The following is a 15540-nucleotide window of genomic DNA, read 5'->3' as shown; positions in this document are numbered from 1 at the left end:
ACTTGGCTCATTTTTACCTTACCTAAAACGAAATGTGGGTCGCTGGGGAGTACAGGATGGGACAACACGTTTCTCTTTCCTACATCAATTAATGCACTAACTTGTGTGCTATAACCACCTCAAACTGTTGTTCAATATTTAATTTTAGTATATAAAACAATTGACATGTCCCACTATACTCCATTTTTCCCTACGTGTTTTTATTACGTGTACACAAGTTCGGAATTGAAAATATTATATAAAACAAACGATAGTTTTTCAAGAAAGGTCTCGGATCCAAAAGCATTTATGACTTTTGTGAAAAATTCAGCGATGCTTTCATCTTCGAAAATTATCTTCAGTCATAAACGTGCCTATCCAAAGAAGTATCAAAATAATCAAATTTAGATCGATCTTCGAGATGGATAGATGTGTTACGTAGAATATAAATAAATTATTAACTTTTTAAAAGGTTTTGTTAAGAAACGACCGCACTCACAATTTAAATCATAATAGGCAGAAATGAGAGTCAAATGCGAAATATCTACAATGAAAGAAGACCTCTGTCTAAGTGGCAGACAGGGATCTGTCAGTATCAGCAATTTATTATTAGGATTCATATTAATTTGGAAATTTAAATGAACCATTAATTTGGAATAGAGAGAGCACTGAGCACGTCTATGCTGTTCTTGAGGATTTTTGCGTGGAATAACAATACGAATTACGAAATTATTGGTCATCATAATATTAGGGTAATAAGGTTTACCATTATGTATATCATGAAAATAGAATTATATTGGTTATAATCATGACGCCATAAGTACAATGGTGGTACTTATGGCTTCATGTGCTGAAGTGTCAAGCTATTAGAGCTTGTAGCGTTTCCTGATAATAATACGTGTAAAAATAGATGACAGTAATGCAAGTGTGAAGGAGCTTGATCGACATTAATTTGATAAACACTTTTCACCTCCGCTGCAACTCATATTGTTTCATCATTGTATCTTACCGCTACCGCATACATTCATCTTGCGCATTGAAATATTGGATCAAATGAACAAAGTTTTAACACGCTGGCTTGGTAAATTGAGTCAGTGAAGCGCAAGAAAAAATCTGTCTAAACCAAAGAGCAATTACAGGTAATTCTCGCGGTGCTACATAAGTAAATTAGTCTTCTCAAAAATAAAAATAAAAGAGTTCATATGCCATTTGGCCTCTGTAACACGACCAAATGGCAGTGGAATAAAATTCTGTTCAATTTTAATTGCTAGATTGACCTACGAAATATATTTGCAAGTACGGTTGAACTTTTGAGGAAATTTCCATTATTATTTGATGTGTGAAGAGCGACTTCTGCAAAGCGTCTAGACAGCTAGTCTATTACCTATATAGTATGCCATAAAACTATTATGGTATGCCATAAAAATAATGTTTATTACGAGCCAACAACCACTTTGCGGTTCAGGAGACGAATTCATCTTGCTCGGTGCATTCATGAATTGAGAGGCAAGCAACGCTTATCTAGTGGTGCTTCATTCGAAAACACCTCTTTTAGAGCTAACCTCGCCAACCAAGGCTCTGAAATGAAGATCGACGTCCCAAAATTATTTTAAAATTTTTCAAATAAAGAGACATATCTGAAGTGAAGTTAGACATTGCTGAATTCTGTGTACAATTTCTGAGTACAAATATTTTGATTTCTTTCCCTCAATACCGACGTTTCAAACTTGCTCATCACTAATAAGACGACTGCTAACTGCAAGTATGAGGAAATTACTGTTGGTGGTGATTTGCATAGCTACGGTAAAGGCAGTACAGGAAAACTTCTTGCTCCACGTAAGTTGCCGCTACTCTCGCAGAACATTCCTAATTGATTAAAATCTTGATCCCATCTAAAAGATGCTGTCTGCGTTTCACGGGTGTCAGTTCGTAGGTCGCGAAGCCCGTATTTCTGGTAATATATTTGATGATTCGCTAACTAAGATCACTTGAGTTGAGGAACTTAATGGGAAGAATCATTCGAGGATTTTCACTGGTTCAAGGATTTCTGAGGAAGTCAATAAGTGGGTTTAAACTGCCAACGAAAGTCAATCGGCAGTATGAGTAAAAACTTGATACAATGAAAACTTAATTACAAATAATCATAATATCAATATTTGAATAAGTATTATCAGATGATCAATTCCGAACCTGGGCCGACATCAGGAACGCAACACCCGTGATATGTAAGAAATTACTGTGTTATCTTTGTTATACGAACGGTTTTCGATGTCTGACGTTATCCTAAAATATGTACGTGTCGGCAGTGACGGCGGCATTTGTGCAATAAACATTAAATTGGCAGAACTGAAGGTTAATTATTGCAAAATGTCATACAAAAACATTGAAATTTGTCTACAATAGGTATAAAAACTCATGTTTCTTGCTATATTATCATCAAACACATTGCTCTTCTCTAAGAGGCTGGAAAAAGTATATTGCGAGATCCGTAACTGAATATAAAGTAATATGGTATAAACTACATATTTTCGATGCATGTAATAGTTTGAAGGAAGATTCTTTAAAGCACTGATGAAATCCATTATTCTTATTTCCTGAAATCCTTTATCCTTATCCTTAAGATTAAACACGTCTATGTCATTTAAAATTTAATTTTAAGAATTAACAAATGCCGCACAGTACACTTATCATAAATAAAAATTCGTTAAAATAACCAAAATTAGCTACGGGAGAATATCTCATTACACATGGTCATTAGAAAGAAATGTTGATTAATAAAACATAAATTAGTAAATAGATATATATTACTGCGATCAAGACGATTAATTGCAAAGTTCGGTAGCTCAGTATAAAAACGACCGTATTTAGTATCACACAACATCAATTGACATGATCTAGTAAGTGAGAAGTTATGTCTCGAACATGATCGTTAAGTGCATATATAGAGTTTTTATTCGGTCAAGCTTTAAAAACATAACACATAAAGATGAATAAAGAACAGTAACAATCACTCTAGATTGTTGGAAGTTATAAAAATGATTTAAATAATATAAAACATAAATAAAAAATATTTCACTTGTGTTTATTAATTTCTTGTTTGCTCCTAAATTAATTATTTCTCCCTGCGATTGTTTTACCGTCACAAAGAAATTTAATAAGTCCCTTTCATAAAATATTTTTTCTTTATATCTACAGGTGTCATAACTCCTATTTTTTAATATTCTACAAATAAAATGTAATTGTGAAATCTTGTCTAATTTAACAATAGTAAAAGGCTTCAGTTCCACATAAAATTCAAGTCCGAACATTAATTTTTAAGATATTCGCAACACTCTGCTGAAAATGGACACAACAAATAATTTCCTATTATTATAATAAGTGTGAAAGTGGCTGATGAAGATGACATCATCAGCACTTAAATGTACAGTTTGTACAGTTGTTATTAAGTTAAAATAATTATATACAATAATTCATCACTCAAATTTATCGACTCGACATCATTTAAAAATTATCCGTTGACATTTAGAGTCGATGCAAAACAATGATACATAACAAAACCCTTATTAAAAATTTGTCTAATCTAACTTTGGTAGATACGAAGCCATAATGACTGAGGGCTAATAAAATATATATATGAGCGAAAAATGACGCTGGCATGAAGAAAAAGCTGCACAAAAGTCATTATCTAGGCAGCATAGTGCAGGGATTTCTTAAATCAAACGAAACTTCAGAATCCTCAAGAATTATTAGGATTATTTAGGTTATAATGTTAAGGTTGAATGGTTGGAGATAATTTACAAGTTATACGACGTCCACGCTTATTACGAAAAACACACATATCATAACTATAAACATACTAACCTATTATAAATATACTAACTATAAACATACTATACAATAGACTATAAATTGGAAAATTTTCATGGTGTGGGTCTGTTTAATATTAAACGTAGCGGGTGGGAGCGGTGCAACGCTTCAATGCATGGTAAGTGCACTTTGTTTTGGAAAATAAGAGCAATATGATTGTCCCCCAACTTAATTAGGCAGCCATAAAAACACTGGTTATTCTGTAGATTATTTACGAGCATGATCGGTCTCCAAACTCGAAATCGATGACTTAAGACGTTCTAAACAAATTGGGGAGAAGATAAAATAGAATTGAAGCATTGAGTTTGACACGCTGCCGAACTCGCGCACCACCAACTGTACGGAAAAATCAATGACGAGTAGGGGGCTTATTTTTCTACGGGATTCTTTGAAATAAATCAAATAATGCAGGCGCGGGTGAGGCAGCCCACATGGGCAGTACATTTGGAGACATAACTGGCAGCCTATACATGTAGAATAGAGTAGCATAGAAGTGTCGGCACTGAAGAAATAGGCCCATGGCCTGTTGCCGATCCATAAATTTTTCGTGACTTGATTCACAAGGGATCCGGCCTTTGGAACCCGATCTTTCCATAACTGACGATTGATTGAGATAGCTGCGGGACTTATTGCCTGGTCCGTAATTTGCTAGGCATTTTAAGACTGAACATATGCTCCTGCATAGTTCCGTCTAGTCTGTTGTTGAAGGCGTTCATACTCGGAGCGTCAACGATTTTATCAGGGAGGCTGTTCCCCAAGTCGGTGACTCGAAGCGAGAAGAAATGTTGGCGCATGGATGTGTTACAACGCAGTTTTTTTAGTTTGTAGCCGTGGCCCCTGGTGTTGGTTCTTGTTTCAAATTTTAGTAATCCTTCTGGGACCTTGCATAAGCCGTGAGTATACTTGTATGCTTCAATGAGTTCCCCACGAAGACGTCGATAACTGAGGCTTGGAAGCTTCATAATCTTTAATCTTTCCTCATAGGACTTGCCTTTCAAGCCCGGAATCATCCTTGTTGCACGTCTTTGAACACTCTATTAAAGTTTTGTCCTTTTCAAGTTTCGGTGACCACACGACGTTTCCAAACTCTAGGTTCGGGCGCACGACAGCAATAAACAACTGCTTCATCGCTTCTGTATCTAGGAACTCGAAAGAGCATCTGATCAGTCCAAGTCGTTTATTGGCTTTATTAACTTGACCTTCGAAATGCTTAGACAATTTCAACTCATTGTCGATATTAACTCCTAAATTTTTTCCATTGTCGACTTCGACATCACCACTCTGTCGTTGCAACCGTGTCTTCTCATACTGTAATCTTGCTGTTCATTATTCTTGCCAAGGTGGATTACTTTACATTTGTCAGCGTTAAAACGCAGCTGCCACTTATCAGCCCAGTCAACCAGCCTGTCAAGATCACCTTGTAACTGCACTTTTTGCGACGTATTCTTCACTGTATTATAAATTTTTGTGTCGTCAGCATACATCGAGCACACGCTAGACACATCTTCTGGCAGATCGTTTATAAACGCAACGAATAAAACAGGCCCGAGAACGCTTCCTTGTGGCTCGCCGCTGCGCTCTGGTCCACTTGACTTGTTTGGATATACAGCGGTAAGGCGCTTGAGAACCTCTTCTTCTAGTATTTCAAAACTTGTTAATTTAATTAGAGCCGACTGGGCGCGCCTCAATAGCTGGAATACTGTTCAAGTCCTCTTCAGTGAATACGCTACTGAAAAACTGATTAAGAACGTTAGCCTTGCCCTCATCAGAGGATAGGTATCTTTCGTTGATCTACTTTCAAACCAGAAATACCGTCCTTTATCTTGCACTTCGAGCTAGCGTGCAAAAAAGGCTTTCGGGTTCTTTTTTGCATTTTTAGCAATATTTGTTCGAGGGTTTTACTGGCGTGCGACAGCTTTCTTTAGCTTGATTTCGAGCTCTTGCGTATAGATTATAGTCAGCATCGCTACGAGTCTGTAAATAACGCTGGTAGGCTTCCTTCTTTGTTTTCAGCTTAGCTAGAACTGAACTGTTCATCCACTGAGTTTTTTTGGCTCCACCAAGCTTAATTTTAGGTACACACGCATCAACTGCAGACATAACCGTGTCCTTGAGAAATGACCATGACTCGGCCACATTCATGTCCTTAATACAGTTCGAAATATTCAATATTCACTGCTTCACGGAGTTTATCATAGTCGCCTTTCGCAAATTTCAAACGCTCGCGCTTTCGATCGAGGCGCCTTCTCTGTACAGCACTTTAGACTGAAAAACAATGATTGGTGATGGCTTTTGCCCAATGGAGCCTCGTGACGAAGCTCATCTATCATTGATTCATCACTGGTAAACACCAGGTCTAGAATATTGGGAGTTTGTTTATTTCTATAATGGGTTGGCTTAGTAACGCGCTGGACTAGGAAGCAGTCTCTCACAGACTCCATGAAGTCTCTCCACATATGCTGCAAGTCTTCACATAACTGATATATATGACATCGTCATCCCATATACCTATAACTCTTCAGGTCCAATCGGCATGTCTAAAAAACTTTGATAAATTAACGAGCCTGATCGCGATGCAACTAAAATTTTATTGATGACACAGTAAGAATAACGACGAACGATGAACCCTCTTGTATAAGTGGCAAGCCTTGCTGAAATTTTGTCGCTAAATAGAGTGCACTGCAAGAGTTGCCAATTCACTAAATTTGTGCTTAGCATAGGGTCGACAATTATAGTTAGTTTTAAATTTGCGTTAGACCGAAGTTATCAACTTCTGTTCTATTTTCCGATTTTCTTGAAGGTTGGTATCGCTGGTTTTAATTTAATGTTGCGTTTAATTGTTTTTAAAATTATTGTTGATTCGAATAATGATCTGCTTTGAACTCTCTATATTTCTAACTTTGTACCCCAAATTCGTACCGGAATCCTGTGCAGTGAATCCCTAAGTATATTTCCCAATACTGAGTTGTGAAAATTTTCGAATTTCAGGCTCAACCAACACTCAGGCGCATGGTAAACTTCGACCCCTCGATGGACGCGTCGATGCTGAGGAAGGCCATGAAGGGCTTGGGCACCGACGAAGCCTCCATCATCAACATCCTCGCCAACAGGCCCAACGACCAGCGGCAGAAAATAAGCTCGGCGTTCAAGCATGCATATGGCAAGGTAAGATATTACAGCTATTCACCATAATATACACTTTTACCTTTTGACCATTGTCGCTCTTTGTTGTGTTATAACCATTCAAACATTACTCTTTTACCTTCTAACCATTGTTGCCCTTTGTTGTGTTATAGCAATGCAATCATTACACATTTACGTTCTAACCATTGTTACCCTTTGTTGTGTTATAGCAATGCAATCATTACACCTTTACCTTCTAACCATTGTTGCTCTTTGTTGTGTTATAGCAATGCAATCATTACACCTATACCTTCTAACCATTGTCGCTCTTTGTTGTGTTATAGCAATGCAAGCATTACACCTATACCTTCTAACCATTGTCGCTCTTTATTTTGTTATAACAATGCAATCATTACACTTTTACCTTCTAACCATGCATTATCACTCTTTGTTTTGTTATAACAATGCAATCATTGCACCCTTATATTCTAACCATTTTCTCGTACACGTTTGTATGCCTCTAATATATCGGCAGATGCCTTAACCATTTTTAACCATTCGCAATGCCATCTGTATCTCAAGAAGTGGTAACGAGTGGTACGGTCAATAGGCAAAAGTGTTCAATTATATGATGTGACGAATGTTCAATAATGTGATGTGATGAATGTTCAATCATGCGACGTTGTTCTATTTTTACTAGTTGATTGCAAGCTTTGAGCGTTCGTCTGTTTTTGTTCCCATGTTCCGTTTCTAAATGCTGGATATTCTGTAGGTAACGCATAAACAAAACCACTTACAGTCTTTTATTGGCGCAGATCGGCGAGGAAAATGTTATTAAACATTTTTAGAACTACTAGAACTTTTATTGAATGGGTACATAGCAAATGATGATAAGTTCCATAACACGAAGGAACTTGTCTGTTATCAATTAGTAGCCCTGCTTTCTTTAAAGACTGAAGGTCGCAAGGTTTCCCTTTTGATACTATAGTTGCATTCGCATTTGTTTCTCAAAGGAGAGTACGGAGAGCATTTTGTCAAGAAGGTGGCTCCGTACCTAGGTCATGAAGGATGCCCCGTACCTAGGTCATGAAGGATGCTCCGTACCTAGGTCATGAAGGCTGTTCCGCACCTTGGTCATGAAGGATGCTCCGTACCTAGGCCATGAAGGATGCCCCGCACCTAGGTCATGAAGGATGCCCCGTACCTAGGTCATGAAGGATGCAGGAAGTATCATTGTTTCCCTATTGTTGGTGGCAAGCCGCGAAGACGACGCTGCACGGAAACATCACTTAGCCTGAACCGAGGACGTTCTTAGAAGTTCGTCCCGAAATTTAGCTTCAATTCTTTAGCTTTGATGCTTGTAATTTATTGTAAATACGTATGTTTAAATAATAGTCAACTGGTAGCCGGAGGGCCGCAGCCGTGGGCCACAAAAAGTATGTTGTTAGGGAGCCATTATGTCGTGGGTATAGTGGTAAAATAAAGAATGACTAAAATGATAAATGTAAATACTATGATGATAAATAAACAAAAAATACAAAATTAAAACTAATGTAAACGTTCGTTTTCTTAGTTCATGTTTTGCTTTCGGATTCAAGATTCGCTGAAACGACGCAAATAAACATCAAGTAAAGACTTTCATTAATCTATCGCCAGCGAAGGAATATAGCTCACAAAAACAATAGGCTAGTATAAATACGAATATTGAAGATCACTTACAAAATCCATCACTATATAAGGGACAGGACGCCATGTTCTGTCACTATAAGGATAGAAGATTAACCTTCAATAAACAATCCAAGTACTGACCTCTGGTTGATCACACGGTTATGACAAGGTACATAGCAAGTCTATCCGAGGTGACGAAAGAGTTCACTCTAAACCCTAATGAAACTAGATGTAACCTGACTGTTAATAAAGCATTTATTGCACGGCGTTTCCTAACAATGTAAGCCCTGGAGACAAGTTATTGCATACGGTACCTCAGCATGCAATAATAACATTCAGCCTCCGATATTTAAACCGTAGACAACGCTGGGAACCGCAATTCAGACTAGTGAGACACCGCTTGAAGATAATAGCGCCGTAGGTCCTCAGCCAATACTAAGCATGCGCGCTCACCACCAGGCAATTCTTCTTTCGGCCTCACCTACTCCGGTCTAATCACTATCTTGCCTAACCTATAAACACTGCCCCAACTCCAACCTCCTTGCAGCCAATGAATGGCTGTGCCCCGCCTCTCTAACTTCCCGATGCTAATGATGTTAGGTCTGCTCTTTGTTTTGGGTGTAGAAATGTATAAATGTGAGTAAGTTAGGCCTGATTCAGTATGAACATGCTTATCTTGAGCAATGAGCATGCTTGCGCGGTTGCTGTGGCCTACAGCACTTGACGCTAGAGGACATAGAAGCCATAGGCTTCTATGTCCTCTAGCGTGCTTATCATCGGATAAGAATACGGAATAAAGTGCATAGTTATGCGAAGCTGCCCTCCGGCATGCGCTCTTCGGTATACTAACCTATAATGAAATTCATTTGTGGGCAAAAATTGTTACTAATTTATTTCCAGAAGGCCTGATTCGAGAACTTATATGACTATACATGCGACATACCGCGGCACAGGATGCCGTCAAATATTCTCGACTTTTTTGCTTTCACATTTAAATCTTTCCTGATTTCTGATTTTTTTCCTTGCCACGTCTTACCTTTTTAGCATTCCAGGACCTGGTCAAGGAGCTAAAGAGCGAGCTGAGCGGTAAATTCGAGCGCGTGGTGCTGGCCATGATGTTGCCCACGACCGAGCTGCTCGCCGACCACCTGCACGAGGCCATGAAGGGCGTGGGCACCAACGAGGACACCTTGGTCGAGATCCTCTGCACCCGCAACAACAGCGAGATCATGTAAGAATCTTCATATCAATTTTAAATTTTAATAAAAAATTCCAAATCCTTAAATTTGCCAAATTTTAAAACTGGTTACATTTTGCGATTAAGTCCACGATTTAGCCGTAGTACAATTGTATCGCTGTTAAAGATTGGGCCACGTCGTTCCATCCACCTATTTTAGGCAATGCAGCTTCTGCAGCTAGCTGGGGCTCACTGCTCGAATTTTGCCGCTTATAACCTCTCCGCCACCTTACCAAATGTCAAATTATTATTTTGGATCGTGAGCCGCAGTCCGTGTTCTTGTTTAGCCTGCGTGTACACCATCAATGTAAAATTGAACGAAGTTATCTTTATGCTCCAAAAAAGGATATTGTACTATAATCTTCTCTGCTAAAGGGATTTGCCAACTGTCTTCGAACGGTGGTGAGCTCAAAACAAACAATTTTGTATCGGTTCAGCTTATTTTGAACTATCATTCAAAATTGTCCTCGACAGTGAACTGAAATCTGTGTATGAGCGGAAACATGGAAAGCCGCTGCAGAAGAGCATAGAGAGCGAGACCTCAGGTCACTTCAGCCGCTTGCTTGTCTCCATGACCACAGGCGCCAGGGATGAAGCCAACACCAACCTGCAGCTGGCACCACAGCTGGCACAGCAGCTCTATACAGCTGGTGAGCCTGTTAAGTATAATTTATTTAACATCCTGTCGTCCATCCAGCTACTCTAAAACAGCAGGTGTGGCGAAGGGCCGAAAGCTTATTGTCAGTATTTAAGGTCACTTGCTACGAGCGATATGATATACGAACCTGTGAAGAGATCTTGTTGACCGATCTCCGTGTTTTCCGGCTAACGATCAACTTGAAATAGACCAGTGGATTAATAATATACGTTTAAAAATTACCTTTTGCAGACAACACTTCTAAAGAATCCAGTGTCTCCAATGTTAAAGATGTACAATGAGTTTCTCATTTTATTTTCGAATATAAAAAAAATGAATTTTTCAATTTTTTTTAATGTATAAATTTTTTCAATATTATTTATTCTGTCATTTGATTCATGCATTGCCTCCGACTTCACACAAGTGTGCCAAATTTCAGATCAATTGGACAGGTAAAAGTGTGTAAAATGGGAGTTATAAGATTTGTAGCTGATAAAACTATTTTTTAAGTTTTTTTTAAATTGAAGAAAAAAATTGTTTTTAATTTTTAAAATCATTTATTTTATCATTTGATTCATGCATTGCCTCCAACTTTACGCAAGTGTGCAAAATTTCAGATCGATAGGATAATTAAGTAGAAGTGTGTTAAATTTCGATTATAAGATTTGTAGCAGACAGACAACAAGAAGTGAAGTTAAAGAGAAGTGTTGTAAAAATTGTAATTTTTTATACCAAATTTTCGGTTGAATGCATATATATTTCACAGGTGAAGGAAAGGTCGGCACGGATGAGGCTGAGTTCAACAGGATTCTGTCGTACTACTCCTACCCGCTGCTGCGCGCTGTATTTGACGAATACAAGAAAATCAAGGCATGTAAAAACTAAAATAATCCTGGTCTTCTCTATGTATCTTTATATTATATTTTGTGTAGTGCATTTTTAGGGTAGAGCTTATATTTGTTAGTCGTATCGAGAAATCTTGTTACCTGTGCATGAAATCTAACCTAGCAGTGAAAAAGTGAATTATCTTCTCGCAAATTTGCATGATTTAGTAAGTCATTTAACATATTTTCATATTATTTCGTGTAGAACAATTCCAATTTTGATCGAATATTCTATCAATAAAACGTTCAACATTACTCAAAACAAAATTCACCTGATCAGTTTGTTCCGTAACTTCACAGGGCAAGTCTCTGATCGACGCGATCAAGAGCGAGTTCTCAGGCGACATACAGAACGGCCTCATAGCGGTTGTCTCGAGCATCGAGAACCGGCCTCAGTTCTTCGCAAAGTGCCTGCACGATGCCATGAAGGGAAAGGTGAGGACAGTCAGGCTATTGGTATGAAGGTGAGAATCAAAGGGTTGGCCGACATCAAAGTGAGAATCAAGGGGGTGGCCGGCACGAAAGTGAGAATAAAGAGGGGTGGCCGGAATGGAGGTGAGAATCAAGGGGGTGACCGGCACCGAGGTGAGAACAGTCAAGCTACTGGTATCAAGGTGAGAATAGTCAAGCTATTGGTAGCAAGGTGAGAACAGTCAGACTATTAGTATCAAGGTGAGAACAGTCAAGCTACTGGTATCAAGGTGAGAACAGTCAAGCTATTGGTAGCAAGGTGAGAACAGTCAAGCTATTGGTATCAAGATGAAAATCAAGGGAGTGGCCGGCACTAAGTTGAGAATATTCAAACTACTGGTACCAAGGTGAGAATCATATTGTCCGGTTCCAAGTTGGGAGCAATCTAGCTACTGGTAGCAAGTTGAGAACAGTGAACTAGACGGGTACGAAGTTGAGAACGAGTATTTCTCTGGGGGGTTTTGATGGATCTTCGATTTACTTCCTGGAAGAGGTATCAAATGAAGAAAAGCAGTATTTCTTTAATATTTATTTACAACTACAATCAACTTTAATTCTCCTTTGAATTATCGAAACTTATATCTTGATTGATTCTTTAGTTCAGTAGGTAGCGGGGTTTGCGAAGAGCTGGTCTGCTCTGGCGCGTTAATAAAAGAACCTCGGGTCAAGCGAACAAGGCAGGCTAACATGCATGCATTGGTTAAACACCGAGAAGATTCAAAACAGTGATATTGAAAAAGATGGACAAAAAATATACCAGTATTTCACCCGTGTTACGGTGTATATCTTGCGGGATCCGGCTTAATAAGCAATACCATCGATTTTAATATCTGTTTCTGCTGCATTTCGACTATATCTGAATCTTGCTTGTCATCATTTACTGTCTCTATTTTCGAACTCGTCATTGTCTATTGACAGGGATTAATCTCGTGTTTTTTTCTCGTATCTGGTTGCGGGTGTTACGTCTAATATAGTGAAAATATGGACTGTAGACGGTCTTTTTTGCAATGGAAACCTATAGTACTTGGTTCTGATAGAAAAATTCTGGATCGAGTCCGTGCTCTTGAGCGTTGTTGCTTGGCCATAAAAAAATATTCTACAGCAGCCAAATTGTTTGCTTGCTGTCGTCTAGTATTATTTTCTCGGTTATTTAAAAATTGTAACATTTATGCACCAGCAGCACCGCTGAAACTGGATAAATTCTACGAAGTAAATTAAAAGAAAAAAACTTACCCTCTGATAAATGAGCCTAATTTGTCGTGAATTTCACGAATTCCATTTACTGACTAATTTTTGTTATTTCTTTCTCAGGACGACGCGCTCATCAGGCTGATCGTGACGCGGGCCGAGATCGACTTAGGCACCATCAAGCAGGAGTATCAGAAGCTCTACGGCAAGAGCCTCGAGAGCCACATTAAGGTGAGATATTTGCTACGTGTATGATCTTTTTAGTGCATTTTCTCATTTATGAAAAAAGCGCTATTGTGCTCGTCATGTCCGTCTGTCTGTCCGTGACTTCACGTTTTCGTCGACGAGAAAATGCGCTATATATAGTTGTATTTTATTTTATTTTCTATCGGAAATTGCTAAATTGTAGTTAATAAACGCAATAAAAGTCATGATATTTAAGGTAGTTTCTGGCAATGTGATTTATTTCATTGTGATTGTCGTGGATTACGAAATCATGTTTTTGCAATAACACAATGAATCATCACTGTTAAGAGCATCTAAAATTGTTATTATTGGACTCTTGATATTATTGTATCCTCATATATGATTTTTATGCGCAGCTGTAAAAAATCTAGCAACAATAATTGCAAAGATGTGTTTTAATTTCTATAAAGTCGTGGTTGCCGAAATTATCACTTGTTTATATGGAAAAGACATCCAAATATAATACATATTAAAAAACATCAAGTTAAAAGGAAATTAACAAATCAACGAAAGCTGTAAGAAAATTTTTGGGTACAGTGCTACCCGAGATAACCAACGTAGAAATTGCAACGCTGCTCTGAACTCTCAAGTCCTATGAGCCAAACGATAATTACATACATGACGAACTCTTTAGCACACACCGTAGTTATGTACGTCTCCGTATTAAACTCGTCGAGGAAAATTTATAGCCGTGGTTCGGGCATGTTTGCTGATCTATTTTTCTCCGTGCAGAGCGACACCCCGGACGGAGACTACAAGAAGATGCTGATCGCTCTGGTTGACGGTTGAGATTTGAGGCTCAGTTAAGTTGTGTTGAGAGCAGGTTGAAACGTGGTTAGGCAAAAATTGAATACAGTATGATACGAGGTTAAAAAGTTGATATAGGCAGTATAAAGGAAGTTGGAAGGATAATTTTGGCTGAAAGGAGGCCGAAGAAGAGTCGGTAGGAGGTTGTGAGGAGGAAGACAAAAATAAAAACAGTTTTATGAGGGAAGGAAATTATTTAAGGTGTGAGGACGAAGAACTATGGCTGCACTAAGTCGGTGTTGAAAGTTCAAACGGTTGAACGTTACTATGGGTTTCTGTAATTCGTTATATGTTCGAATTATCGTCATATCATTTTGTCATATAATGTTGCATATTTGCTGTTGAATAAGTTCTCTGCCATATTTGTTGTATAGCAAATAACATAAATTGGATAACTCCGGCGCTTTCTGCATAGAATCGTCACCTATTAATTTCTACTCAGCTTAAAATTGATCTATATTGATTTTAGTTTTGTTGAATGTAACACTCGCTAGCAGCTGCAATCAAGCGACCTTCCGACTACTTCTGCCTTACATGACTCATGAGTAAATGCTAGCCTTTCCCGTGCCAAAGTAGAAATATTTTCTAATTTCTACTCTTTAAAAATTAGGACCACCAGCAGAATATATATTTTACCGAAACAACTGTTCCAGGTACGAAAGAACCGTATACCTTGAGATGGTATCAAGTTCAACAGTCCAAAAATCATTTCAAACTTTTTCCAAAAAATCTAACTGGAGAATATTTTTTACGATTTCACAAATATATAATGTTCGAAAATCGTCTTTTCTTTCTTCTTTTTAACTATCCGGTGTGAAGCAATAAAAAACGCGATTTGACAATGTCGTCTGTTTAATATTTTTAAGATTTGAAATTTAGAGGATCGCGAATGGCTGTAAATTTCACGATTTTATAGTTGGGATGTAACTCGGTCACAAATTGGGCAGTTATCTCTTCAAAATTACAAGCTGAATGAAACATATGGCATCATGCGAAGCGATAATTTGAGTTGTTCCGTGGTTTTAACATAGTGATATCAGCGCTGAAGTGTAGGCCTGATGTGGCCTGTCGCCGATTCTTTTCCTTTTCGTGCCTTGTTCACTGAAGATCTAAAATCGTGTCATTTGACCGGATCTTTTCATGACTGACGATAGTTTGAAATAGCTACTTGACTTCCACCGGGTTCGATAGGTGTTAGGATAGGTGCTAGGCATTTCAAGTCGGAACATATTTTTTTCCATAGCTTTATCTAGTCTGGTCTTGAACGCGTTCATACTTTCCTAGTAACAATTTTCAAAGGGGTCCATGTTGGCCCAAAGTTACATTACAATATTGGCCACATGTGGAAATGCCATATGGCAGCCCCATGGTTTTTGTGAAAATTCTGCCCAGCTAGGCCACGTAGAAATCACGTGATTTCTACATAGGGCCAA

The 15540-nt window shown here is 38.2% G+C and overlaps 1 protein-coding gene across 1 annotated transcript; it reads left to right on the top strand.

The window, feature by feature from the left end:
* The first annotated feature begins 1484 nt into the window (after positions 1–1484).
* On the top strand, positions 1485–14841 carry LOC108676195 (annexin-B12-like). Its single transcript, XM_018164248.2, has 8 exons — positions 1485–1815; positions 6835–7011; positions 9690–9868; positions 10349–10524; positions 11278–11381; positions 11696–11830; positions 13178–13285; positions 14033–14841. The coding sequence occupies exons 1-8, from the start codon at positions 1744–1746 to the stop codon at positions 14087–14089; spliced, it is 1008 nt and encodes a 335-aa protein (XP_018019737.1). The 5' UTR covers positions 1485–1743; the 3' UTR covers positions 14090–14841.
* Positions 14842–15540: the final 699 nt, after the last annotated feature.

The sequence above is a fragment of the Hyalella azteca genome, unplaced genomic scaffold (genome assembly GCF_000764305.2).
Source record: "Hyalella azteca isolate HAZT.00-mixed unplaced genomic scaffold, Hazt_2.0.2 contig4168, whole genome shotgun sequence".
NCBI lineage: Eukaryota > Metazoa > Arthropoda > Malacostraca > Amphipoda > Hyalellidae > Hyalella > Hyalella azteca.
This window is presented reverse-complemented; position numbering and strand designations above follow the sequence as displayed.